The 27,519-nt window shown below is 37.9% G+C and overlaps 1 protein-coding gene across 1 annotated transcript in view; it reads left to right on the top strand.

Annotated features, from left to right (window-relative positions):
- Positions 1–27,519, top strand: part of nlgn4xa (neuroligin 4 X-linked a) — a 123,881-nt gene that overhangs the window by 10,136 nt on the left and 86,226 nt on the right. The window contains exon 2 of the mRNA XM_032556504.1: positions 1,523–2,228. Coding sequence (XP_032412395.1) covers positions 1,778–2,228 — 451 coding nt within the window. The 5' untranslated portion in view covers positions 1,523–1,777. The remainder of the gene's footprint in view (positions 1–1,522; positions 2,229–27,519) is intronic.

Here is a 27,519-nt window from a genome sequence, read left to right as displayed (position 1 = left end):
TAATCATTTTCTGTATACTTGATCAGTGTCTCAGCCATTCTGTTGCAGTGCTCTGTGTTGGATTATGTCATTGTTAGCGATCTTTGGGCCAAACGTTAGCTATTAGACAGATGGCCTCACATTTGACTGTGGAATGCTTTGATTTAAATGAGAGTTCATGGTTGATTGAATGATTTTATGACACCCAGGCTCAGACTAGCTAAAACATGAGGCTTTTTCTCCTCTACTGCAATCACAATCAAGAAAAAATATTCTTGTCCACACAACTGCATACCATTGGTCTTACTGTTTGTTTATGTTTAGGCTTGTAGGGTTCATGTTTCAGACTGACATGAAGTTGAGATCATGTGTTTGTGTGTGGAAATGAAACCTGAACCAGAAATTAAACTGTTCAAGATCATAGTGAAAGCTGAGGCGACTGTACAGGATGCTTGGCTAGCAACCAAGCAGCAAGAGAACATTAGTAAATTAACTGGGTTCATATTATACACTCCATGGTTTACACTAAGCATACATCCTCTCTTTAATTTATAATTATCTCTTCTTAGATGTTGGCTATATATGTCAATTCAGGTATAATTGCCTTCCAAATTACTGAGTGAGTTTTTATCAGTGTATCTACAGCCATTTTCTTGTCTATGAGCATTTTGTCCCCAAATCATACAGGCTGTATCTGCACTGCTCTCCTGTCTGTGTTCATTTCTCAGTGTAACATCATGGACGGCTGTTCGCTTTAAAAATCTAACTTGCTAAAATGTGTGTCTGCTTTTGCCCTTCTGGCAGAGGACCACTCATCAAATCATGAAGTCTTTTCATTTATATTTGATATTAGATGGGAGTTCGTCCTGGTCAGTATGAGATTTAATAATTAATTTAGTCTGACTTTCAGTGGCACACGGTGTTACTGGAGTGGGATGGTAATTAATCAACACTTTTGGATTGGAGTAGGCAGGCATATCACTTTCTCCATGCTAGCCTTTAAAAATATACAAAATGCATGCTTAAAAATGCCCTAAGACCTTCAGCAGAGGGATAAGGTCAACAGTAGCAGGAAGCAGAATGAATCGTTTGCATATCATCTCATTTTGTGTCCATGATGATGCAGACAAACCCTGGTGCAACAGTTTGCCTGTTGAGAAATATTTCCATCACCCTGAAGAGATTTAGAATGAAATGACATCCATCCATCCATCCATCCATCCATCCATCCATCCATCCATCCATCCATCCATCCATCCATCCATCCATCCATCCATCCATCCATCCATCCATCCATCCATCCATCCATCCATCCATCCATCGTCACCCTGGTAACCGGTCCAGGAGGGGAACTCAATCAATCCATTAATTATCCTACTCTGAACCAATTGTACTACTACTGGTGCAATATGTTTTATGTTGCCTTTTTGGTGTTAAGCTAATGTACAGTACATGTGCAATATGTAACTGAAAATATGTACTAGCTCATTTATCAATAGTTTTGAAGAACTAAAATTATTTGTTTTGTTTTTTTTCCTTCTAGAACATTCGATCACGTTGGACTTCAGGTGGTGGGAGTGTTCTAGTCATTCCCCAGACAGGAGTAAAACAACAACTACTGATCTCCATGCAAGCTCTCAAGATGGGGAGCTCTGAGAAAGCGACAGTGATTAGCTGGTGCTCCTTCACTCAGCTCGCAGTCTGAAGAGCAGGACAAAGTCAATCGGAGGTGGGCAGGGAGAGTTGTTGAGGATCCAGTAGCACAACCTGCCAGATTCCGGCTCCACACAGTGAGAGCATGTCAGTTCTCATAGGCCCTTCATGGATGTGTTGCTCCAAGGCCAAGACCAGCCTTTTGCTCTGGATGGGGCTGGTGTCCATCTGTGTAGCTGCTACTCAAGCTCAGCAGCATCCTGTAGCCACAACCAATTACGGAAAATTGCGAGGAGTGAAGGTTACGTTACCTAATGAGATTCTGGGACCGGTGGAGCAGTACTTGGGGATCCCCTATGCACTGGCTCCAACAGGGGAGCGGAGGTTCCAGCCACCAGAACCGCCCATGTCTTGGCCAGGAATTAGAAATGCTACTCACTTTGCTCCAGCTTGTCCTCAGTTCTTGGAGGACCGCTTTTTACTCAATGATATGCTCCCTGTGTGGTTCACTGCCAACCTGGATACAGTAGTAAGCTACGTGCAGGAGCAGAGTGAGGACTGCCTCTACCTGAACATCTACGTCCCAACAGAAGATGGTAGGTCATCTCATCCTTTCTTTCCACCTTTGTTCTGCTAATTGTTTTTCAGTTTATGTTCTCAGATCATTGACAGTGTTTATTTAATGACTTATTTTTGACAAACTTTAAAAAAAAAACATCTTGTGTTACCACCACATATCATGTTCATGGTGAACTATTTTTACTTATTGCTATTAAGAAAAACTAATAATTTTCAAGGATTTTCAGTGAAGGTCGCTCAAACTATCAGTGTGGTAGTTCATGAAGAAAAACTCAACCTGCCTTCCAGTGGTCTGGGCTCACTACCTCATGTCTTACCTGTATTTACCTTTGCTTAGCTACAGGTATAGGTATAGCCTGACTGCGGCTCGTTGGGTAGAGTGGTTGTCTTGCAATTAGAAGGTTGTAGATTTGATTCCATTTTCCTCCTGTAACTTGTTGATGTGCCCTTTGGCAAGGCTCTAAACCCATCGTTGCCTACCAGCCGGTGTTTGAGTTTGTAAGTGCAACTAACACTTTAAATGTGACTGGAAAAGCACCATTTAAGTTTCAGAGGAATGTGTATTCCTTCTGCTGCCAATGTGTCATTTAACTCTCATTGGTTGAATCAGATTCTGTGGAATATAATTAGAAGATATAACTAACCAAAAAATTATATAAAACAATCTGTGGCAGAAGTCAAATGTACATTTTCACAGCCCAGAAAAATTATACATTATACTTACAGGCTTATATCTAAGAATACATGCCCAGTAGTATTTGATTTGCTGTTCCGCAGTAAGCTACATGCAGCTATCTGTAGTTATCCACAACCTTTTAGAAAGGGCAAAGACAAGGTTAAGGTTGGAGAAATTCAAGAAGCTTAACTTTAGTCTGCATTATTTGTTCCAAAACCAGTCTGGGTGTGTGTCGGGTATCATTTCCCTGTTGGAAAACATTTGATCTGTTTTACTTTTTGTTTGGGATGATAAGTAAATAGTTGGATGGATCTCTTCTGCTTTTTTAGTTCAGCCACGACTAACACTGTCGGCAAATTAGCTCCATGATGGAGCACCATCATGGGTCACAGGTTGTAAGACATAGATTATTTTCAAAGCCTTGACCCCGATACCTCCAAATATACTGCACTCATTAAAATAGATGAGCAGATTTGACTTCCTTGTGGGCAGCTGTAGCATTCAGTCGAACACAGGTGTGTAATTTAGAGTAGCAACATCTTCCCAGTTCTTGGTCATGTAAAACCAGCTTTACTCTGGACAGTGACACTGTTACTGGTAAATAATGTTCATTTAAGCATTAGGAAAAAATCAATTTCAAACACTTTTGTGTCAACTGATCTTGATTTATCTTGTCTTTATTTACCAAAAGATAAAAATCTGATTTGGTCAGAGTCAAAGTCTACATGTTGTTATACATGTTTAAACAACTGCAGTCTCATTATGAACAGGTCTCTAGAGAGAAGACCAAAGGTGAGTTAATTTGGCTTCTGATTAGCCGTTTAGAAGAATCCAATAGATTGTACCAATAAACAAATCAATGAAAGTGCTGTTCAAACATTTTCTTTATCGGCCTCCTATGTTTGATAGCTTGATGTTAAATTTAATGGCTTGCCAGCACATATGGAGCAGTTTGCAGCTGAGTGTGAAGCAGCCAGTTGGAGGATTAGCATATCCAAGTCTTAGACAATGCTTTTCTGCCTCAAATAGAAAAATCTAATTGTTTTGGGTCATAATTCTTCTCAGTCATGTGCATATTAGTAAATTAATCAATCAATCAAATTTTATTTGTATAGCACATTTCAGCAGCAAGGCATTTCAAAGTGCTTTACATCAAATCAAACACAGAAACACAATGCAACATAGAATCAATAATCAAAACACGACATTAAGTCAAGTTCCATCAATAAATTGGTAATTTATTACGTTTCAAATACAATCCTAAACAGGTGGGTTTTTAGTCTAGATTTAAAGGAAGTCAGTGTTTCAGCTGTTTTACAGTTTTCTGGAAGTTTGTTCCAAATTTGTGGTGCATAGATGCTGAAAGCTGCTTCTCCTCATTTGGTTCTGGTTCTGGGGATGCAGAACAGACCAGAACCGGAAGACCTGAGAGGTCTGGAAGGTTGATACACCAACAGCAGATCTTTAATGTATTGTGTTGCTAAGCCATTCAGTGATTTGTAAACTAACAACAGTATTTTAAAGTCTATTCTTTGAGCTACAGGGAGCCAGTGGAGGGACTTTAAAACTGGTGTTATGTGCTCTATCTTCCTGGTTTTAGTGAGAACGCGAGCAGCAGCATTCTGGATCAGCTGTAGCTGTTTAATTGATTTAAATGGTTAATTGCAGTTTTGTTCTATGGAGCCACCCCAAAATATTTTGTGTGCTTGCTGTGACATCATAGAGATTTAGATTGTGTTTCTGGTAGAAAAAAAAGGCACTGAACCAGTTTCACCATAACAAGCATTCTAATTTGATGTAAAATTCACAGAATTTCAGTAACACCCCAGTGTTTCTTCACAGAAAGAAACACTAAGAAATGGGTCCATTAATCATGTTTATGAAAGTGGAATGGCACAGAGAATATGCATTAAGCACAGTTGCTGAAATTAATTTAATGCTTTAATACTGAAGTCTTTGTTGGATATGACAGTTCGAGGCATTTCCTTTGTGCAGAAAGTGTTTGGGATCATTCTGATTCAGAACAATTCACAGCGATGGTATTTTCAGATTTATCACTAAAACCTTCCATTCATCCGACCTTTAATGGCCTCACATCATCATCGTCTCACCATCAAACTTCACTGTTACTGTGAAGACCTTGCAGTATTCTTCTAGTTATTTATTGAATTTTCATAATTTTCTTAACTTTAGCATTCCTTTTTTTCTTAATCAGTAGAGTGTTGTGCAGTTAGTGTACATGGACCCTGTGGCTCTCTGTGGGAGGTTATTAGTTCTTGGAAGCCTCTTCTGATTAGTCTTTTCACTCGTCCGTCAGAAATCCTGTGAAGTACATCTGGTCACGGCTGGTTTTTCATGAAAGGAGGTTGTGGTTAGATTTTATTGGAACATTCTCCAGGGAGCTCTTCTAGAAAAGCAAACAGATTAAATCTAAATTATGTTCAGTTCAAATAATTCCTTTCATTCATGTTGATACTGGGTGGCACCATCCACCCAGTATGGTGCCACCAGCACTAACCAGCACCATCTGGATGTTTACTACGAATAATGCAGTAAGGTTTTACATTTCCAATGAATCGCAATAAGAGATTGTTTTCTAAATATTAAGAGATTATTGTAATGTTTTTAGTATTAAACACAGATTTGCTTTGACATTTCACTACATTACACAAGATTTAATCTATTGGCTTAGTTCTGTTCATCTGTTTATATATTTGGATTACTTAGGTTGCACAGTTTGTCTATAACTGCTGTAGAAATATATATTTACTGAAATAAACATGTTCTGCTTTATTTCAGTGAGATGAGGTTGAACACTATTGTCTAATTGAGACAAAACTCACAATGATAGTTAATGTGTTTTTTCTTTGGGAATATTAAGAGTGCTTTAACCCTATGAGTGATGTATGAGGATTTCTATTTTCTACTCCCTCTTGTTAACACTGAAGTAAAGTACACTGGCAGACCCTTTACTAATTCAGGTTTCTTATCTGCCTTCATTATGCTCCACTAAATGGGCTCAGTATGAGTATTAGAAAAAAAAAAAAACACGGCCTGTTGATCCTTGAGCTGCTTGGGTCAGGACGGAGAGGTTGGCAGAGCATTTTTAGGAAATGGACAGAAACTATGGATGGCAAGTGGACACGCAGAAAGGCGTATTAACGTGCGTTTCTGGCCGAGATCGTTGACAGCTCTGTGCTAAATTTATTCTAAGCTCTTCAGTACATGGCAGATTAATAAGTGCAGGAAAAGGATAATCTCACAATCCCACACTGGTGCACAGCAGGGAGCTTTTCTCAAATGACTCTGTATTTCTGAAATAAACACAAAGTAAAAAAAAGGAATTAAAGTTGTTTGCTCAAGTAGAGACTTAATACAACAAATCAGTGCCCCCTGCAAGCAGAGTGACTCCAAAGAGTAAACACAACCTCTTTTTTAATTAAAAGATTTAATACATTGAGCTTTAATAAAAATGTTTAACAACTCTTAAAATGTGGAAAAACTACTAAATACAACCACATTCATAAAAGAAGTTAAACATAATACATTACAGTCTCATTATTTATTTAGCATTAAACAATCTCTGTCTATATGAGCTCCCTTTGACAAATGTAAAATTATATGCAGGTTGTTTCCTACTAAATAAAGATTTCCTGAGTTTTCAGGTTTTTGTTAGTTTTTTGATTTATTTTTGCAGAACTCTAAGGCTCTAGATGTCACTTCAGTCTGTACTTGACTGAAGGTGAAATGCACCACCTTCATTTCACCTTCTTTTTCTTCTCATTCTGAGCTGCCCTGTGCTGCACAGCTTTCTATGACCCACTTTCAGCCAAGTTGTGGTTGGTGAACAGATGGGCTCTAAATAAACTTAGTGACTGGAAAGTTCCCAGGCCCAGCTTTGATATGCCGTTATACTATGATAGGTATGATATGTGAACTCGTTGCAGACACTTCAGTGAATAATTTTCTCTGGGAAACATTCAAAATGTTCATAGATTGCCTCAACTTTGCAACTATGTCACCTGCAACTATTGAGGCCCCATGACGGACGGTGGAAGTGATTGATGGGAGCATTGAATTGTGATCGCTTTCCCCAGTTGTTTTTTCCAATCTATCCGTGGCGTCTACTTGTTCAAGTCGAGCAAATTTGTCTGTGGAAGTGTCAGACCTGTTGGGACTCATAGTATTTGTAAAAGTTGGAACTAGCTAGCTTACAAAGCCGTCCCATACCTTCTCCCTTCTGACGTGTAGCTGATGTGATCAAATTGCAGACTTTGTCTGAATTAATGCCACATTTAAACCAATATTTCTTAAATGATTTTTCCCCGAACACCAGAGCAAACTTAAAAGCATTCCAAAATCTAGATGTGTACCATTTTTTTCGTACGATAGTCTACATGATGACATTTTCTTCATGGTTAATGATTAGAAACATATTTTAATGCATCTTACTAAGCTTAATACGATTAGTATATAAATGCACCTTGGAAAAAGTGTTGACTGGAAATCCGTGTAGACACTGAGGCTGCCAGACTGTCTGTCTGTCTGCTGCTGTCTGTCACTGTCTTCTTTCCTCATTGGAAGGTAAATAATAAAATAACAGGTTTGGTTTGCAGAAAGACTCCAGACTGGGATTTGAACCCTGGATCATTTTGCTGCCAGGCAGCAGTTCTCCCCACTGTTCCATCAGGCAGTTGATGAGGTTAATTTTACCATCACCATGGACTATACATATATAATAGTGAACTACCAAGGCTCACCGCTTAATTATTGACTATATTATGAGTTAATGAAGAATCCTGTGTCCATTATTTGACTACTTCATTAATAAAAATGCAACAAAATTTCTCATTTTTAAACCCATGTAGGACGAGTTATTGACTTAAAAAAGTGTCCAGTTGCTATATATCTAAATAAGTAATGCCTCCTTGTGACATGTTGTTTTTCATTTTGTTTTTGCTTTATTGTAGGATTTCTTGTTTGTTTCCAAGTCAGAATAGTCCTGGTTATAGTTAAATAAGAGCTACTTCTACTGCAGACTGCTCTAGAAGACATCCGCTCTGACTCAACCCATTAATCCAGCAGGGTTTAAAAAGGTTTTCATCAGCAGAGACATTACAGATATTGTGACATATGACACAGTACATTAGTCCAGAAAGCTCAGTGTCTCTGAGCTGTTTTTAATGGAATGGAGAACACAGAGAGTCTGCTTGCTTGGAGGTGAAGTGTACCTATGGAGTCTAACTGTAATGGCTTCCTGTTTTCACAGGGCCCTAATGGACAGCTCTGTCATCTCTTTAGATTGGTAAATAAAGTTGAAACTGGATATGAACATGTAGGAAATGTAACATTATTTATTACGATTTCATCAGACTAAACTTTGTTGTTGTTGCTGCCAGAATAATGAGAGAAAAGAGAGTTCAAGATTACTATACTTCTAAGCCATTTATTAAAACAGACATGTTTGCTCTGCTGTCTTTTCTTGTGTCATAAAAAAATCCAAGGGAATCAGTCAATATATTGGGAGGAGAATGTAAGCCTCCACAAGCCTGGTTTATTCTCAGGTCCAAATTTTAGATATCTGAAAGTTCCACTTTCATTTGTTCAATATGAAAGTAAAAAAGCCTATGAATGTCCAGTCATTATAATGCTCAAAAAGGAGACAGAATCTGTGTCCCAGAGATGGATGGGTTTCAGAAATGTGTGAGTCAAGCAAAGAACAAGTCAAGTAGATGTACTATACAAATAATCATAGTACAAACAGATCCTGTGAAGATTTGGTTTCCCTGGTAAAACAAATGCTGCACCGACATGGGCTGAAAAGCCACGCAGAGAGGAAGAAGACATTTCACCAGAAGCAACATAAAAACCAGATCACAGTTTGAAAATATAAGACGTGAAGTGTTTGGTCATGATGACCGTTATTACAAATGGAGGTTAAAGGAAGAAGCTAGTTAGCCTGAGACTAACTAGCTGACTTTACTAACTGTAAAGCCAGGAGGTGGCAGTATTGTGCTGTGGTTCTGTTTGGCTGCAGGAATAGGACTCTTCACTAAATAGATGACATCATGAGGAAAGAAACAAACGTTATGATTGTTGTACAGAGTTAACTAAAACTATAATCTGCAGTATTATCAGAGAATGAGAAAGAAAAGATTATGTGTCTGTTACACATTGTATGTAAATATCCGGTTCCAACTATCACTGACCACCACTTTATATTTTACTCCATCTTTCAGTCTTCATCTCTGCAGACAGCGATATGAAAGAGTCCTAATAATGTGTGTCTTCAGTGTGGGAGCGACATGTCTGGCCTGCTTAGAGCTCTTCTCACTGCCTGTCAACTTAATATCTCCTGAGTTGGCCTTTTCAGAAATCCAGTGTAATGTCAAAATATCCATCCGGCTGAGAATCAGGGAGAGGTTTCCTGTTTTTCCACACCTGTGCTGCTGACAGATTAAGTGATGCCTAATTTTGTCATCTGGTTTGAACTTCAAGAGCAAATCCTCCATGGTCTGTACTGAGCATGCTCTGTTGTCATATTTTAGGTTCCTTGCCGTGGTGTCCATGTTTTCTGCTGATTAGCTAGTTGAGTGCTTACAAGTTGTGGAGACAAAGTATGAAAGAAAGGCTAATATGGAGAGTTTGTGAGAACCTGTGGTGTTAATGCAGTAATGTTGATAAACCAGCTGCAGGGTGAATTAATCAGATTGAAAATGTTTCTTTTCTTCAAGACAAAGACAATATCTCAGCCGTCTAATCACCATTTTTAAAATTAAAGAGAGTCCTCACATTGTTTCCATTTTCCTCCTCAGTGCTCTGCTGTTCAAATAAAGATTACAGTCCTGTTTATTTGCATCTTTAATAGCGAAGCTCCATGTTTTTGGCACTGAGACAACAAGCAGAGGAGATCCAAGTGGAAGTCCATTTCTGGCAGCAAGCAGGTTTAAGATGAGGCCTGTTTAATTCCAGTTTGTTGGGAAAATGAAAACAGAACAGAAAAACTCCACAGTACTACCTGTACTTTAGTACTGTGGAGTACTAAAGTACAGTACAGTACTCCACAGTACTGTAACTCCTGACCACCATAACTCCTGATCAGCATCTACAGTATGTTTAGTGTATGTTATTGAGATTTTATTTTATAGACTGATACAATGTGGTACAGAGACGAAAAATAGTAAAGAGGAATATAAACATGTTTTAGTTTTTTTTTTTTTTTTTTCAAAAAATCTTTCTCTGTTTTTCAAATGAAAATCTGAAAAGTGTGGACTGCATCTGTGTTTTAGCTCCAACATTCTCAAACTCCTAAATAAACATTCGCATTTCATGTACAGCGGTGGATCCTGGAAGAAAAGCTGTTGAGGCTGAAAACACTCAGCTTGTGCTCATTAGCTACTTAGCAGGTATATCTGTAGTGAAGGATGGTTCAGTTGGTAGCAGTAGCTGTCTTTCCATTACAAATGCAGTTTTGCAATTACAGTGTTTCCATTAAATGAGAAACAATTAAAAACACACATGAATATGTTTATTCACACAATAAGTCATTCAAAAACCTGCCATGCCATCTTCCTCCTGCCACTTCCTGTTATCTTTGCCATATTTTCCACCAGTAGTAATATTCTGTTGTTGATCACATGACTTGTGTGATGCGGGGAAAAAAAAAAAGTTTCCATTGCAGTTTTGCAAACAAAAACTCACCTCATCTTAGTGCAAAAACTTTTTTATTGAAAAATAGGAGTCATTTCAAAGTTTCCGTGTTTCCATTAAGAAAATGTATTTTCGGAATTCAATTATGGTCAATAGAATCGCAGCTATTGTTCAGAAAGTCAGAAAGGAAAAATTATTTTCCTCATTCTTTACTTTTTCACACTTACATAAACATCCTCAGTAGATACTCTGCTCACAGTAATGCTCTGTGTTGCATTGACCTGTCACATGAAATTATTTTGATTCTAACGTGACTAACTGTAAAAACAAAGCGGTGTCGTAACGCTCTTTGGAGGTGTTGTGATTGACAGGACTTTGTCTTTTGGGACACCATGGCAACGTTTTGCCTGAGATGCAAAAAGCTCTACTTTAGTGTTGACTGTTGTAATGAAGAATCATCCATTGAAATCTTCTTTTCATTCCAGAAGAATGTAAATGAGTGTTTACTTAGCTTGATGAATATCAACTAAGGTATAAACTGACATTGTGATTCTATTCTCATTTTATTTAACATTCTCACAGTTATGAAACAGATTGAACTAAGAAGATAAAAGGATTTATTTAGTCTTATTCTGTTGCTCCAATAAATTGCACATTTCTTTCTGACACAACCAGTCAAGCATTTCTTTATTACTCCTGAGAGAACTGGTGGAACTTGATCAGTTTCAAGGCTTCTCAGCCAGTCCTAATCTGATTTGACCTGAAAACACTTTACTGATTTGGCCTCTTCCTCACTGAGTGTCAGTACCAGTCCTTATTGGTAAGCTGGAGGTTGATTCACACATTTTCCGGTAAAAGTCGTTCTTCTCTGGGACACAGAGTGCATCAGAACTGCATTATGACAGTTGCTAGTTTTGCTAACATATGATTGTCTGAATCGATGAAAGTGGAACACTGGGGTAATTGGCTATGTCTTTTTTAGAGTATGGGTATATTTTGGTTTCATCTACATCTTTGATGTATTGGACCAAAGTATATTGATACATATCATACCAACAAATCTAGTTTTTATGTATATTCTCATAATAAGTCATTAACATTTTAAACAGTAAAATTGGCAGATTGTCTACTTATCCTCCTCATTGTGTATTTTTTCTAAACTAAACTCTGTTTACATGACTTTAAAGTCACATAAGTTCAGTGCAGCACAATATATATTTTATCCAGTTGTTGCTTTCACATAATAACCAGCAGCAATAATCTACTGTTCATCCATCATTCTACTGTACACGCTGTTTCAGAGAGATGTTAGTGGAAACTTGCGCTGCATCAATGACTTTTTTCTTTTCCTCTGCAGCTGCTAAAGTGTTGTAGCTTTTCAGTGGAGATCTCAGAACCTCAGATTTCCTCCAGCTTGATAAGAATAACCAGACTCGCCAGTTGTTCTGATAATGTTCATGGTGTTCAAAATATATTTACACAAATGGACAATCTCGTCTTAACGGAGGTGTGTAGCAGATGTTCCTTCCATTCAGAGCCACATCAGCCATAAAAGATTTAAAGCGTCCCTGAAATGCTCCCCTACTGCAACTTCTGAGCTCTATGAATATGAAAGGAACAAGCTGGGCCGCTGAGATCAATGCAACTGAGTTAAAATGGTGCTAGCTTTACTTCCTAGCATGAATACACAATATTCATGCTATACAATAAAAAAATAAATATATATATATAATTTTCCAAGTTGCTCTAATCCCAATGCACAGACAAATACAGTACTACTTCCACTGGCAGGTTATTTCACTTATAATAATAATCTTTTCCCATGTTATAAGTTCAATAATCTGCCAGTGGAATTAATACTTTTTCATCATTAAGGAATTATTTACTAAAAACAAACTCCTATATCTTAACGGAAAGTTACTTATAAGTTGTTTTGTTTTATTTTAAGTGTACTAAAGTATTTGAACTAGAAACTAAACCAAAAATAATTGGTAAGATTTCGTGTTTTCTCAGTGTTCCAGGGGAATTTTTAATTTAACAAATTACTGACATGGCCAATTTGCATGGGATTAGCAACAGACAAATTCTGCAATTTTTAAAAATGGCACGTGGTCCCTAGGTAGAATTAATTCTAGGGCTAAACTTAAATGTCGTACATAAAGAGGCTGTTACAAAATATTCAAACTCTGCAGAGGGTGAAACAGCAGCTGGTTATAATGGGTAGTTCCATTCACACATAGGAGCCTGTTGTCAGGAACGGTTTCTGTTTTACAGTAAAGTAGTTTAAAAAAAACTACCTTTTCTTAGTAATATCAGATCATTTCAGTGTGCTGGGTGACATGGCATAGCTAATGGATGGATGGTTTATAACCAGTATCATAAAAGATACTGGTTATAAACCATCCGGATGAATGCAGCATTCATCTGGAACAACAATCATCCTGATCAGTGCATTGCCAAAATAATTTATTATCATTAATGTCTTTATTTTGGTCTTTCAACTAACTATTGTAACTGTTCCTGAAGAGCCCTGTGGCTCAAAATAGCTACATAAGATCTCTGTAATTACTTTTGTTAATGCATCAAAGTCTTTGTTCTGTGTATTTTTACAGGCAGAGTAACCACTCATTTCAGTAAACCATGTCCAGCTCCTTGTTGTAAATGTCTAAGTGCAACATTATATGTCTGAAGCAAGTCTGAGTAATGGACATTTAATGTGATCCATTAAGACAGAACATTGCTAAGGTTGTTTTTAGAGTTGCGTTATCCGGGCGGAAACATGACGACAAACAAAAGACATTTCAATATTCAGGACAGAAACATGGAGTTTTAAGGCTGACCATGAAGAAATATTATCGAAATACAGGATTCATTTGCTTTGAGTTTTTTTTTGTTTGTTTGAATACTTTATACAGAATAAAATTCTGTGTTCTTTTTCCACTTAGCTTAATGGAAAAGGTTCCAATTTCCTCAAGCAGCTCTTTGTACAATTGTACCTCTGCCCCTGGAATTGTTGAAAGCAGCAGAACTGTGATCTTGCAGTCCTCCTGTCATCATTTTAAGGATCTGCGGCGCTCAGAGAGCCTCTGAAAGGCAGCTTTGTGACAGAGAGTCTTACTCAGGGAGAAGCAGGAGGAAATGATTTCAGGCTGGGGTCAAAACGAGGCAGAGAAACAGCGAAGTGGAATGTTGCCGTCTCTCACTCGGTCTTTCACAGGGACGCAGAAGGGGAAAAAAAGAACATGAAGGATGCACCATTTGAAGTGTGTGATCTGGTGACTTGGAGCACTTTGATGCAATCATGCTGCTTTCAACTTAGTCCTGGAAGAACACCGAGTCAGGGGGAACAGAGGAGCAGCTCAGGAAGGTTGTGGATTCTGTTGGTCAAACTTCTTTGTCTAATGGTGAAATTTAGGAATCTTCTTTGATTCATTCTGATTAGATAAATGTTAAATAAATATCTGGTATATGGTACACAAAAGTACAAGTTTCTGTGATGTAAAAATGCTTATTTTTCGTATTAATCCTGTACAACTGAAATTAAAAACAAATGAATGTATTAATACAAAAAGTAAAAAAATTGCTTTAGCCTGTAAATTTTGAACAGTTACAAAGGTTTGTCAGTTTTGGCCCAAAACCTTTTGTGAGGAAGAAGGATTTTAATTTTCATCCTCACTGCGAGTACAAATGATTAAATATTTAAACATTTTAGTGAATAATAGATTCTTCATAAAACGAATAACATTATGGACAACTCTAAAAATCATTTTCATTAAATTGTTATAAAACAATAGCGTGTCTTCAATCAAGAGCTTCCTGAGAATAATGTAACACAGACTGCTAAAGGAGATCCTTCCGGCCTGCAGTAAACAACACTTCCAACTTTTTGAAGAAACTTGGATTATATGAGTCACAATAGTTTTGTCCATTTCCCTTTGGGATTATTGAAGTATTTTTATATTGAATTGGAAGGAGAATGATGGACCTTTCTGTGTTTTTGCAGTTTTTTTGTGAATGTTTTCCTTCTAACTGATTTGTTTATTTGATGACATATTGTACAGATTATGATTAGCATTGAAAACCTGAAGTCATTTTTGTGGTCTCAGAATTATTGATGAGCTGTTTCAACAAGGGTGATTTCACTTTTATATATCCTGACATTTTTCCACACATAAGCAACCTGTTAGAGAGCATATATGGATTTTAAAAAGCATGCAGGAACATTAGCTATAATATATCAAATCATCAGATCAGTACCTCATCTTTCAAAGATTAGTAGGACGACGTAGAAACCAGGTCTCAGGTTTCATCAACTCAACAGTTATGGACAAATAATGGAGGTAAAAATTTGATGTATTTTGTAATGACCTGGAATTTTCTATGTTTCCTTTAGTTCCACTGGCAGAATATTTCTCTTCTAAATGATCCTTTTTTTAATCAATAGTAAGAAATTACTGACTTAAAACAAACTCCTATATCTTTCATAGAAGTTAAAATTAGTTTTGTCTAATTTTGAGTTTACTAAGATATTTGAAACTAGACCAAAAATACCTAGTAAGTTTCTGTGTTTTTGCAGTGTAGGTGAGTTTACACAATAATGAAGTGATGTTCCACAGGAAATCAGCAAATTAATTAATCTGTGAATAAAAAGTCGCCAATATGTACTGTGCAGCGTAAAATTAATCTTATTTGAGGTTTTGCAGGAAATACTGAAACAATTAAGCATGTTTGGACATGTTCAACATTCAGAACAGACAAAAGAGAAGAAAATTAGATAAGTTACTAACCAGTAACTTAAAAAAAAAAACCCATTTTGTTTCAAACTGAAACCAACTACTTCCCTGCAGCTGCTTCTATTGCACCAGCATTACAATATTACTAAAACACCAAACATCTGTGGTCTGGGCTTTGACTGGACGAAAACTTTGATTTTCTCAATTGTCAGCCAATCCTTAATGGGTTTACTGGTATGTTATGAGACATGTTGTCTCACTAAAACAGGGCGAAGTTCTCCTTTTATGACTTTATTTCCATTACAAATATTTTCAAATCTTTGTCAATACGCTGCTAATGTTGAAAAAATGGAGTTGCAGAGTTTCCATTTAATAAGAAATGGAATGGAAATAATGACATGAATAAGCATGTTGACGTGACAAGTCATTAAAAAAACGATCCTCCAACTACTTTCTGTTGTCTTCAATCCGGTTGTTGATCATGTGATTCGTGTGATGCAAAAAAAGTGTTTCCATTGCAGTTTTTCTGAAGTAAACCAATTCCAGTATGGCCAAAAAAACAACCACAGTGCCAAAACTTTTTATCAACAAATGTAATTGGTGTGTTTCCAAGCAAATATATTCTTGAAATGTCAACATGTGCAATTATATGATCAATAGAAATGCAGCTACATGTGTATAAACATTCCACCCTAAGAAATAAAAGCCCAAAGTTACATAAAGCAAGCAGACGGCAGACGTGTTCATTATGTAGGTTTTTCTTCAATCACATTGATATTCTATCTTCATACTTCCTCCAGGCATAATGGCTGTTAATTTTCTTTTTACCTTTTACACAGTCCATTCTGTGCATAACAATATGCAGGTTTATTTTTATTTTTCAGAGGACTGCATTAATAGCCTGTCATGTGGAACATGCAGTTTCAGTCCAATGCAAATTCCACTCGTTCTAGCATGAGACAGCATTCCTTTAGTGTAAATGAAGCTTCAGAGGCTATGAAGAGCTCCACCACTTCATGGTGTGTAGGTAGCATGCATAAAACATTTGACTTGATATGACTGGAGTTGTGCATATTTAACTCTGTGGGCTAATGGTCTAATTTATTTAGGTTTGCATGTTTAATTTGCGTGCAGGAGACCTGCAGTGTGACCAGCCTGAGCGTTCATGCTCAGCTGGTTTATGTGACACTGGCCTCTGTTTGTGCAGCTTGATCTCACAGTGAGCAGCTTTAATATGCAAACAGTCCACAATCCCAACCATAGACTGACACATTGTTGAAACAAGCTCTTTCCTGTTTGCCTTTTATCGAATACAGCAACATGCATCATGAAGGCAGGAGCAAAAAGACACACATGATATATTCTGAAGAGACGGCAATCATTTCTGGTTAAAACTAAGAATCCACAAATCCACTTTTTTGGCTTCCGATACCAAAACAGATATCTGAGGGTTAGCATCAGCCGTAACAAAAAAACAGAACTGAACCGAGTTAAAATGCTTCTTATTTTAAACACAGACAGAAATGTGCTGAATTACAAATTTACTTGATGACTCTGTGCCACTACAGCAGCACACTGCTGCAGCAGCACTCTACAGCACAAACGTTCACAAGCTAACATTTGTTAGCTTGTGAACATCTTCACAAGCTAACAAACGTAAAAACACAACTGTCAGTGCAATTAGATGTTTATTTGTTTATAGATGTTATTAAGATGTAATAAGGATTATAACAGCCAATGTAAATTGAATAATAAAGAAACTCAACTGACTGTCTTGGAAAAACAAGTTAAAAATTAAACGGCAATAAACCTTTCAAAATGTTCAGAAAGTGGAATTAGGAATTCTGCATGTAATGTAAAATAAATAATAAATGCACAAAGCATAGAATTAGACAGAATAGATCTGCACTCATGGATTGGACACATTTTCTCAGATACTTGATGTAGATTTATTTTTCAATATCAGGACTGATACATATATTGGTAGTTAGAATAATTACCTGTTACATTCACAATGAGACCTGAACTCAGAAGAAGAAGAAAACAAGAAAAAAGCAAAAAGAAAAAAATCAGATATTTTCAGCCTCTCATACAACTGATCAGTACATATATGACATTTTCAGCATTTTTTTTAGCTTTCCCAAAGTAAATTACATGTTTTTGGACCACCAATGTTTCAGTATTTTTTTTATTGGTGCAACTTACAAACTCCCTTCTGTCTTTTAGTAACCAGCCCACAGTTAGAAGTGCACATCTTTCCCCACAGCTGGCAGCCCTATTCCAACAGTGATGCAGTGATATAGGTCTTATATGAGCATGATGTGATACTTATTGATAACATTTAGAAGTGTGGATTGGTCAATACAGATGCTGATTAGAGCAAAGCATGCAGCAATGGGATGTGCAAGAGTTGCAAAAAGTTACTTGGAGTATTGACACTGTGATAGAAGCATGAACAGAATCAGGACCAGATTAATAATTTATATAGCCAGTGAATGCACCAAGACATGCAGGTTCATGCAGGCCACCATTCATCTGCCACAAGAAACACTTTACTCCAGTCTGTTATGGTGAACACAGAACTCGATAAACTCGACTTTTCTGTCTGCCAACATTCCAACTATCACCTATAGTCAATTGATATGAATTATGACCGAAATGATGAGGTAGAAAAATGAGCTTCCTCTTTATTGTTGTTGGAATCAGGAAGATGAGTCTTGAAGAAGAGTCCATTAAGTTGGGCAAGGCCAATCACAATGCCTCCATTTTTTTTGACACATCCTATTAGGAGGCAACAAGACAATGGGAAACAGATTTTTCAGTACTTTCTCTTTTGACACACTTGTCTCCCACCAGTGGGACAATTGGACAGAAGCTGAACTCTTATATGATGGGACATTATGACAGACAGAGGAACATGCTTAAAGGAGGTGACATCCATTTGGACCTGGGAAAACCTTAGGCTCTCCCAGAATCCTGTTGGAAATGTTCCCTCTACAACCAAATGATGGATAAGGAGAAGATGATGGATGCTTTGGTGGATGGATGGGTGGATGGATGGACCTCACAATGACATGTTTTTGTATACTGAAAGTAAATGACAGCTCTCACACTTAGTCATGTCTAATGGGAAGCCTTATTACTGACGGCCGTTAATTGTCTTGCTCATTTTGACTTTTCAGGTCTTCGATGTGATCGGGTGCTAAAGTTCACTAATAAGCATTTTGTTGCCAGAGCTCATGTACAGAAAATAAACTAGAGTTCAGCCCACAGTGGGGCTGGATGCCAGACGACTTAGAGGTGGTAAAACACAAAGGAACTTTTCTGAAGCTTCTATTGGCATATTGGCTAATTAGCACTTCAGAGCTGTTTCCATGGTTAGATGGCTTTAACTCAATAGGTTTTAATAAAAATTATGTTCTTTATAAATTCCATAGTCATCTGGGTTCACTGTATATTGACCTAAATTATTTGTTTCTTTTTTTGTAGTTTGGTATTTTTTGTTTAGTGTTTTCTGGGGTCAGATGTGCTTCATGCATTTTTAATATTTCTGTGTCTGTGCCAACGATTAGACTAGAGCAGGGGTGGGCAACTCCAGGCCTGGAGGGCTGGCCTCCTGCAGCTTCTAGATGCATCTCCACTTCAACATACCTGAGTCAAATAATGAGGTCATTAGCAGGACTCTGGAGAACCTGACTGCACTGAGGAGGTGATTCAGCTGTTGGATTCTAGCGTGTTGGAACAGGGAGACATCTAAGAGTTGTAGGACATCGGCCCTCCAGGACCAGGACTGCCCATCCCTGGACTAGAGGGAACTCCTGTTTTTATTTCTTATGTTGAAAGAACATTGGTTCAAAAATAAAATTTGAGATAAAACAATTTTATCTCAATTTAATAAATTTGATACAAAACATTTTGAACCAATGTTCAGAAATTGTTATTTTTGAACTGTAATGAAGAGATCTTCATTACTGGGACTATTTTACTTAAATCACTGTATAGCACTTTTAAAAGTACTTTTTGCACTTTATTAACAAGCACTTTATTTAGCACTGCACTTTAAGCATACATTTGCACATCAATAACAATTTGTACACAAGAAGTTTTAATTGTATTTATTGAGTATTTTTAGAGATTAGCATGTAGCCTTTTGTGCTGGGCTCTGCACAGCTGCTCCTCATTGACGAGTGAGCTGGTTGTCTGTGAAGGGAGGATAATTGTTACTCAGAGCAATGAGCTACTGGTGGGTAAAACTGAGAACATGTTTGTGCATAATCTGTTGGGTGTGGAGTGCTAATGTAGAGTGACTCACCTGTCTTTTCTGTGTCCTCTCCAGGGTGTTTGGACAAATACTGCCCTGGGGGTCCAGACACCATTTATAGTTTCTGGGAGAGGCCATTGAAAAGTGTGGGGGGGGAATTGTTTATGGGTTTTGTGGTGTTTCATTATGGTGTAATGATAAAACATAAAATATTTATAAAAAGTAAATGGAAATGTTTGTATTTAGTAAAAGGTATTTTATAGAAATAGGTGGATATTGATGAATTGAGATTCCCCTGTGAATTAAATGTGGTTTGGTCTGTCACAGCTGGGACTATTTAAGGCTGCAGTTTCACCTGTGAAATTATTGTTGATTTTGTGTGAAGAATAAACCACTGCTGTTTCCACCTGACTCTGCCTCAAGGTTTTCATCCTCACTGTAAAATCCAACCGCAAAAGGCCGCCTTGTTACATGAACATTGGTTCAAAAATAGAAATTGAGATAAAACCGAAACAGTTATCTTCTTTCCTGAAATGTGTCTTTGCTTCTGTCCTTCTTTTCTTGCCATTTCTTCTTTCTTTCAATGTCTTTCCTTCTATCCTTTATTTCTTGCCTTCTTTGTCTTTAATCTCCCTTGTTTCCTATCATCTTGCTTTCCTTTTAAACTGTCTTATTCTTTATTCCTTTTTTGTTTCCTTCATCCCTCCATGTATTTATTTAATTCCTTCCACAATTTATTCATTGGTTGACTTCTTTCATTCCTTGCTTTATTCCTTTTGTCAGTTGTTTTGTACATATGTAAGTTTGTTCACACAGACGTTTGTTCATCTATTTGATCGTTTCTTCCTTGTTTGTTTACTGGAAAACTTTAGCCTGATTTAATATCAGACAGTTGGAAAAGCAGAGTTCTGTCCCTTTTTCTACAGTAAATATAAATATCTGGTTTCAAAATGTAAATTAGATGTTTCTAAAACACCACAGTACATTTAAACCAAATTGATCCCAGCCTTTCCTTTTTAATCAGTTATCACCACCTGATTTGAATTTAAAAACATTTTTGTCCCCTGATGAATTACATTTTTAAATTTTAGATTCCCTCTTTTTTTTTACATCCTCCCGCCTGCAGCTTGAGGACCAACCCATGCTGTTTTGACAGAAGCAATTTGTTCATCAGTCACTCCGACAAATGTCTGCCATGTCTTTTCCCGTCTATTAACACCTCTTTTGCCTGATTGATAATAACCAAACAGTGCAGCATTTTTCCGCGCTGCGTTGGGTAATCAGTGGGGACTGACAGATGACTGGAGGAGGGAAAAAACCACGGAGATGTCTTAGTTAAAGGCCATCATTTGTTTTCCAGGGGGAAAGATGCAAGTGCCAGAAAATGCAGTGACATTTCTGAGTCCCATCATTATGAGCATTCAATCAGTTTTTATGGATGTTGCTTTAAAAGAGAATCTTCACATGTTGCTGAGTCTAAGCATGAGCTGTAAAGATAAAATCTTTACTGCGTTAAGAAGTGAAATCATGTTAGAGATGTTCAGATGAGACTTATGCTGAGAGCTGATGAGCAGTTAGTGTCTTTTTACATATGGCTCTGTTAGCATGACCACCAAGTCAGCCTGTGTGCCATTGTACAGCACAACCAATTAACTATGCTACCTTTAGTTGTTAAAAAAATGCTGTATATATCAAATATGGCTTAAAATAAATTTGAGTTCATAACTAAAATTGGACCTCTGTCTCTTTAAGCCTCCTGCTCTTTCTGAAACTCCTCTTTAACCATTTAACAATGTATTTTTTTCTAGTGGCGTTTCACTGAGACATTGCTCCTGTAATGAGCTCAGCAGGTGAGCAGTTCCACCAGGTGTTTGCTCATTTTAATGTTCAACAGGTCGTTGCCTCGTACAAGAGTTGCAGTTTTGAGTTTTGTAATCTCAATTTGGTCTTTGTGGACTACCTGGCATGTTTGGGGATTTCTGAGGAATGACTGGTCTCAGTGGAGTGAACCACCACATCCTCCCTAACATATCCAATACTGCACTGCATTTGGGTGTTGATGTGCAGCATTAACAGTAGATGATTGTAGCACCATACAGTGAACACCCATCACTTAGAGTCTTGGGGTGGGGAGACTTTTCTGTCATTAATCAGTGAAGTCTCACTCACCTCAGCAACAACCCTAATATCAATGCACCCTAGAAATACACTGCATTCATTGCAACATTTCACATCACCATAGACATTGGTTGGTCTTGCTGCCAGGGATTAATGGAGGCTCTGGGTTGCTATGGTGGCAGAGTCCTGACATGGGTCAGGGGGGCCAGGCGCCTCACATCTCCCCCTGCATCTCTTTCCATGCTGGACGCTGCTGCTGTGCTTGGCAAGCAGCTGACGACTGCCCTGGGGTGGTGCCTCGTGTCTGTCTGCCTGGGGTTGCTGTGTCCTTCCCGGGTCGAGCCCACCCGTCCTGTGTGTTACAGGCCTTTCACCTTTTACACCACTCTAACAACTGTGCACCTCCAGGTGACAAACTAGCTCACATACAACCACTCAACACAAACACAATAATTAGAGAACACACACACGGACACACAGTATAATCTAAATGGCTGACACTAGAGTCTTGGTTTAATAGAGTCACACAGTTAAGATTCCATTTTGAGTTATTGTTTTTTTAGAAACATGTTATGACGCAGTGTTCTTGATTTTTAGTTTTTCCTGTGAGGGTCTATTTGCTGTCCTTCTTAGTCCCTTTCAGTGTTAGACATACATATTTATAATTACCTGTTTCATGTTGGCCTACTTAAATCACACACTCAACCAGCACACTCACCCCAGCAGGCCTTGGCTGTGTTTTCAGGAAAGCACGGCAGATCAATGCATTTTACATCTGCAGTGGCAATGAATTACTCGTGTAGCTCCCCTGTGGTCCCACCTATACCTCTGCAGAGAAACCACACAGCACTGCAGACGAGCCCTACATCTTTGTCCTGGATTTACCAACAATTCAGTTTGGATTTATACCTTCTCAAGGCAAGCACAATTAAAACTGTAATGGTGGAATTACTCACATCCACAGATTTTCACTTAGTTCTTTATGAAGATGTTCTCTTTTCTTCATTCTTCTCTTCTTAAGATATGAAGTCTTAGCTCTTGGCCAAATGATGGCTATCTGTACATGTACTGTCAGCTGTCAGTAAAACCATATTGAGCAGGAAGAAGGTCAGTGTCAGCTGTAACAGCACTGGTAGTGGTGAGGGCAGACAAGCCTGCAGCGAAGCACTTTACATAGATTCCATTAACAGCCAGTTTTATTTGTCCTGCTAACAGCAGAAAATGCTGAAAGCAATAGAAAACTCAGTTGGTTCCCCTTGAACAAGCTCCCAGCCCACCTCAAACACCATCCACTCCCTCTCTCCACCCCTCTCTCCCATATAAAGATGAGTAATGTGTGCAACATACGCAGCCACTGGAGGAATATATTATCCCCCCGGCCCGGGTGGCAATGATAAATGTCCAAGACCAACTCAGTGCACAGTCACCGAGGCAGCTCTGCAGAGCTGAGAGAGTTCAGAGAGTGAGAGGCACAGAGACAGTGTGGGAGAGACAACGAGGAAAGCATTTAAAGCACAACGTTTTATTTTCCTTTAAATGGACTCCTCAATGACGGGACTGGAGCATGGCAACCTGAGCCCACCCAGGACTCATAATAAAACACCAAACCAGCCTGTAACAAACATCTGTAAATTCATGTCAGTTTGCATGCTTTCAGCTTCTCTGGTTTTGAACCTCGTCGTACCAGGGATGGAAGAACTTGATTTATTGAGGTCAAATCCAAACTACTCCTCTGAAAGAGGCTCTAATTTACTCTAATTGCATTCAGACCAATTTTCCTTTGGTAGACAATGCACAATTACCCAAAGTTGGTCCTTCTGATCCAAATAAACGCAGCTCATGTAAGGCTGTATAATTAGCACAAATGTGAAACTGGTTTGAACAATATTCACATTGAATCACGTCCAGCTTTAGCTCAGGAGTTAAAAAACGAAGGTAGAAAGTGCAGTTTCTGACTAAAGAGATTTAGAATCAACTGAATGCCTAAATCTAAGAAAGTAATAAAAATAAAAACACTGATGTATAAATGGACGTTTTCAAAAGATTTAGGTTTTTATGTAGCACTCAGAAAATAATGTAATAAGGATGCAATTTAGTGATATTCAGGGTGGATTTAAATAGACTTTAAAAGACTGTTAGTTTATAAATCACTGAACGGCTCAGCACCACAATACAGTAAAGATCTGTTGTTGTATCAACCTACCAGACCTCTCAGGTCTTCTGGTTCTGGTCTTCTCTGCATCTCAGAACCAGAACCAAACGTGGAGAAGCAGCTTTCAGCTTCTATGCACCACAAATCTGGAATGACATTCCAGAAAACCACAAACCTGCCGAAACACAGAGGACTAAAAACCCACCTGTTTAGAGTCGCTTTTGAAAGATCATAAATGGAACTTTGAATGTAATATTTGACGTGTATTTCTGATTTTGATGACAACACTCAACAAAATGTAATTTTGATTGGTATGTTGATTTTATGACTTTGTGTTTTTTGTTTTTATTATGTAAAGCACTTTGAACTGCCTTGTGCTATACAAATAAACTTAAACCATGTCTGTTATTTTCATTCACAAGCTACATGTTGGTGAAATTAAATGTTTGACGTTTTAGTAAATGAGAGCTAACTGTGCCTGGTCTTATGTCTTCTTCTTTGTTGGACTGAATTAGGCTGAGTAGACGTCCTTATCCTCTCCGTCTCTCTTAGCATGTGACTCTACTGATGCACTCCAACCAAAGAAATGGGCACAAGCAGTCAGTTTGCCTGTTTGTTTGATGGAAAGCTAGAGAATAGTTTTGTTTGAGCCCACAGATGCCTGCAGCAACCATCAGATGCCGATCTGTTAGAGGCTATGACAATTTAATGGCACTGCTCTTGTTTTATGTGCATCTGCCTTTTCAAGGTTGTTCCTGCCGCCCACCCTGTTCCGCGGGGGCTTGTTCTAATGTGGAACTGAATGACAAACAGGAAGTTATTGACACCACTGTGCTGGCCAGCCTCTGTAATTAGCAGGCATTTGTTAAAGCGGGGTAAATCGGCCTGGGGCTCTGACCTCAGATCCTCCCAAGGCTTACCATTAGCACCCATCAACCCATCCCCCCCACCATTACACCCCAACCTCTGACTCTGCCATTTTGGTTACAGGTGAGGAGTTGAGGAATAGAGGCAGGGCTTTACTAAGCCAGGGGCAACAACTCAGAGTACAGCAGACATTCATAACCTCTCTGTGGGTTGCTCAGGACTTCTTGGCCTTAGTTTTTATTCTGTAAAAAAGGAGAATTATGTACTCTTCCTGCCTCGTGGCTACCTACCTTTGATGATTTGTGCCAGACCTACTGAGGTGCTTCATGTGTATTACAGCAAACAAATCTTTTTGCACCATCACCAACAGGAAGAAGGATTAATATTTTGTATGCACATAGAAGATCTAATTTAAGACCAATAGACACAGTCCAGGGAAATTATTTTTTTTTGTTCTTGTTGAATTTTGTGGTACTTTCTGTATGAGAGAGTGTTGAAAACAATCGGTTCATTTTTGTTTTCATAAATCCAATCTGTGTTTGAAATAATTTATTTCCAGCGTACAATTATCAAGTTCAAGTTTAATGTGTTGGTGTAATTCAGTTTGAAAGCAAGAGATGATCAAATGCAGCAAAGACTAATTTCACAAATTGAATCTGAACAAACACAAAGCAGATGTTAGCTTTAGCATCATTAGCGGCTAACCTTTTAACCATTTGTGGTTTTCTATTTGTGCTTACTGATGTTTCATGTACTGTTTATGGCAATTTCTCTTTTCTAACACGGTAGTGAACCAGATAATTCCATCCACTGTAAAAAAGACATTTGCTTGACACAGTCTGACTGCTGGAGCTGCAGTGTCCACAGAAAAATAAACTCAAGATGGTGAAAAAAGAGAGGAAAAGCAATATTTTATAGTATGCAGATGTCCTCAGGGACATAGACTTTATTTTTTGGAGACATGTCCTGTAGTCTGATGAAACAAAAAGTGAAGTGTCAAAATGACCATTTTTACATTTGGAAGACAAAGAGGGAAACTTCAGCATGGCGTCTTCATCACTTAGCTGAACTGGTGAACCTCAACTAGTGATTCAGTGTCAGACTAAATGGAATTTGTTCTCTTGTTTGTCATCAACCACCGAAATCTATAAGAAAGATTGTTTTAGAAAGAAACACCTGTTTCTTTCCAGTGAAATTGCAAATTATAACCAGCAAATATTAAAGCTCGGTTTCCTCATTTTGGATATTTCATACTAACAGCTCCCAACCTCTGCTTTCGATTTACAATTTTCACTGGCAGAGACTTCCATCCTAAATGACATTTGAGAGATTTCTGAGCTGGCAGGGCTGTGGTGAATGAATTTGTTCAGGAATTGGTTTCAGGTAAAACCAAAACTTGCTGTAGTGCAGTGAGACCAGGCATCAGAAGGACTGCTCTGATGTTCCTTCCCTTTCAACCCTGCGGTTCAAAGAGTGAGGTGAAAAAAAGTTACAACAAATGCCAAATATTGAGTGAATTCTTGGTAAAAATGCTAGTGCCTCCTTTGCTCTCAGATTTGGTACAAACACTTTTCACTTGGAAGTATTTTTTCCTTCCATTCTCTGATAAAAAATTCTCTCATGTTTTGTAGATACCAGATACATATTTGCTAATCATCCTGCTTAATCACAACCAGAGAGTTTCATAAACAAGGTTTTCATCTGCCATAATTGCCATATTCCCAGTGCATTACACAAATAACAAATGGAGCAGAGAGAACAGACTGATGTAAGGATTACAGGGTTTAAACCATGATGTGCTCATCAGGATTTGTTGGAGGAACTCAAAGTATATTTCTAACACCATCTGTCCTTTAAGGTACTGGATACTTAAGTTCCTGTTAGATTCAACAAAATGTCAAAATCATTAATCATCAGATTTTTCCTATATTTTCAATGGACTGGTTTATTTATCACTGACTACCAGCACATCAGATATTAGCAATACGGAACATTAAATATATGATGTTGAAACCAAAGTTTAGTGTTACTGACTAGCTTTTCTTGCTTGAGGTCATTTAGAGCTACTAAAATCATTTCTACGGATTACACAATTAGAAGATTATTTAGATCATTTAGATAATTTATTCTTAAAATTCAGAATTTCTACTCTGTTTTTTACTACTTGGTAGAATTGCCTTTTAAACTGAAAATGTTTAATTTCATAAGTTTTTCACTATAGTTTGCTGGAATTTTGGCCAGTTCCTGGTGGGACTGGAGTCCCACGCACCTTTTCAACTGAGACTGAGATCCAGTTGTGATGGATACTCCAGAGCATCAACATTTTTGTCCTTAAACCCCTTCGTATTTTATGGTGCTTTGTGACATTGTTCAATTGGAATTGCTGTTTCTCTCTAAACTTTAACTTCCTGCTGATTTCTTGACATATTGCTTCAATATTTCCATAATATAAGATGAGGGAGAAACTCCCTTTCTATTTGTTTCATGTTTTGGTTGAATTTTTTGTTACAACTTTATCTATTGTTTCTCCATGCTGCCATCTACTTAGTGAAGTGCACCGGTCCCTCCTGCAGCAACAAAGCCCCAAACCAGAGTGCTTCACTCTCACTTCAACAGTCAGGAGCATCAAATTAAATGTGTGAGACTCAAAATGGATGTCTCCTTCAAATGCTGAGTAATGCTATTTTAATCATGGGGTTCTGATAAGATGCAACAGTGTGTGTGATTCCATCCATTTTATTTAAGAACAAATGTTGGGGTGTTTTAATTTATTCCTCATCAGAAAAATTACAATCTGCATTTGTCTAAATATGTTGTAGATGCTTGTAGTTTGTTATATTAATGTGTAAAT

The sequence above is a fragment of the Xiphophorus hellerii genome, chromosome 24, assembly GCF_003331165.1.
Source record: "Xiphophorus hellerii strain 12219 chromosome 24, Xiphophorus_hellerii-4.1, whole genome shotgun sequence".
Taxonomy (NCBI): domain Eukaryota; kingdom Metazoa; phylum Chordata; class Actinopteri; order Cyprinodontiformes; family Poeciliidae; genus Xiphophorus; species Xiphophorus hellerii.
Note: the sequence above shows the minus strand (reverse complement) of the source record. Positions and strands in the feature narration are given on the sequence as shown.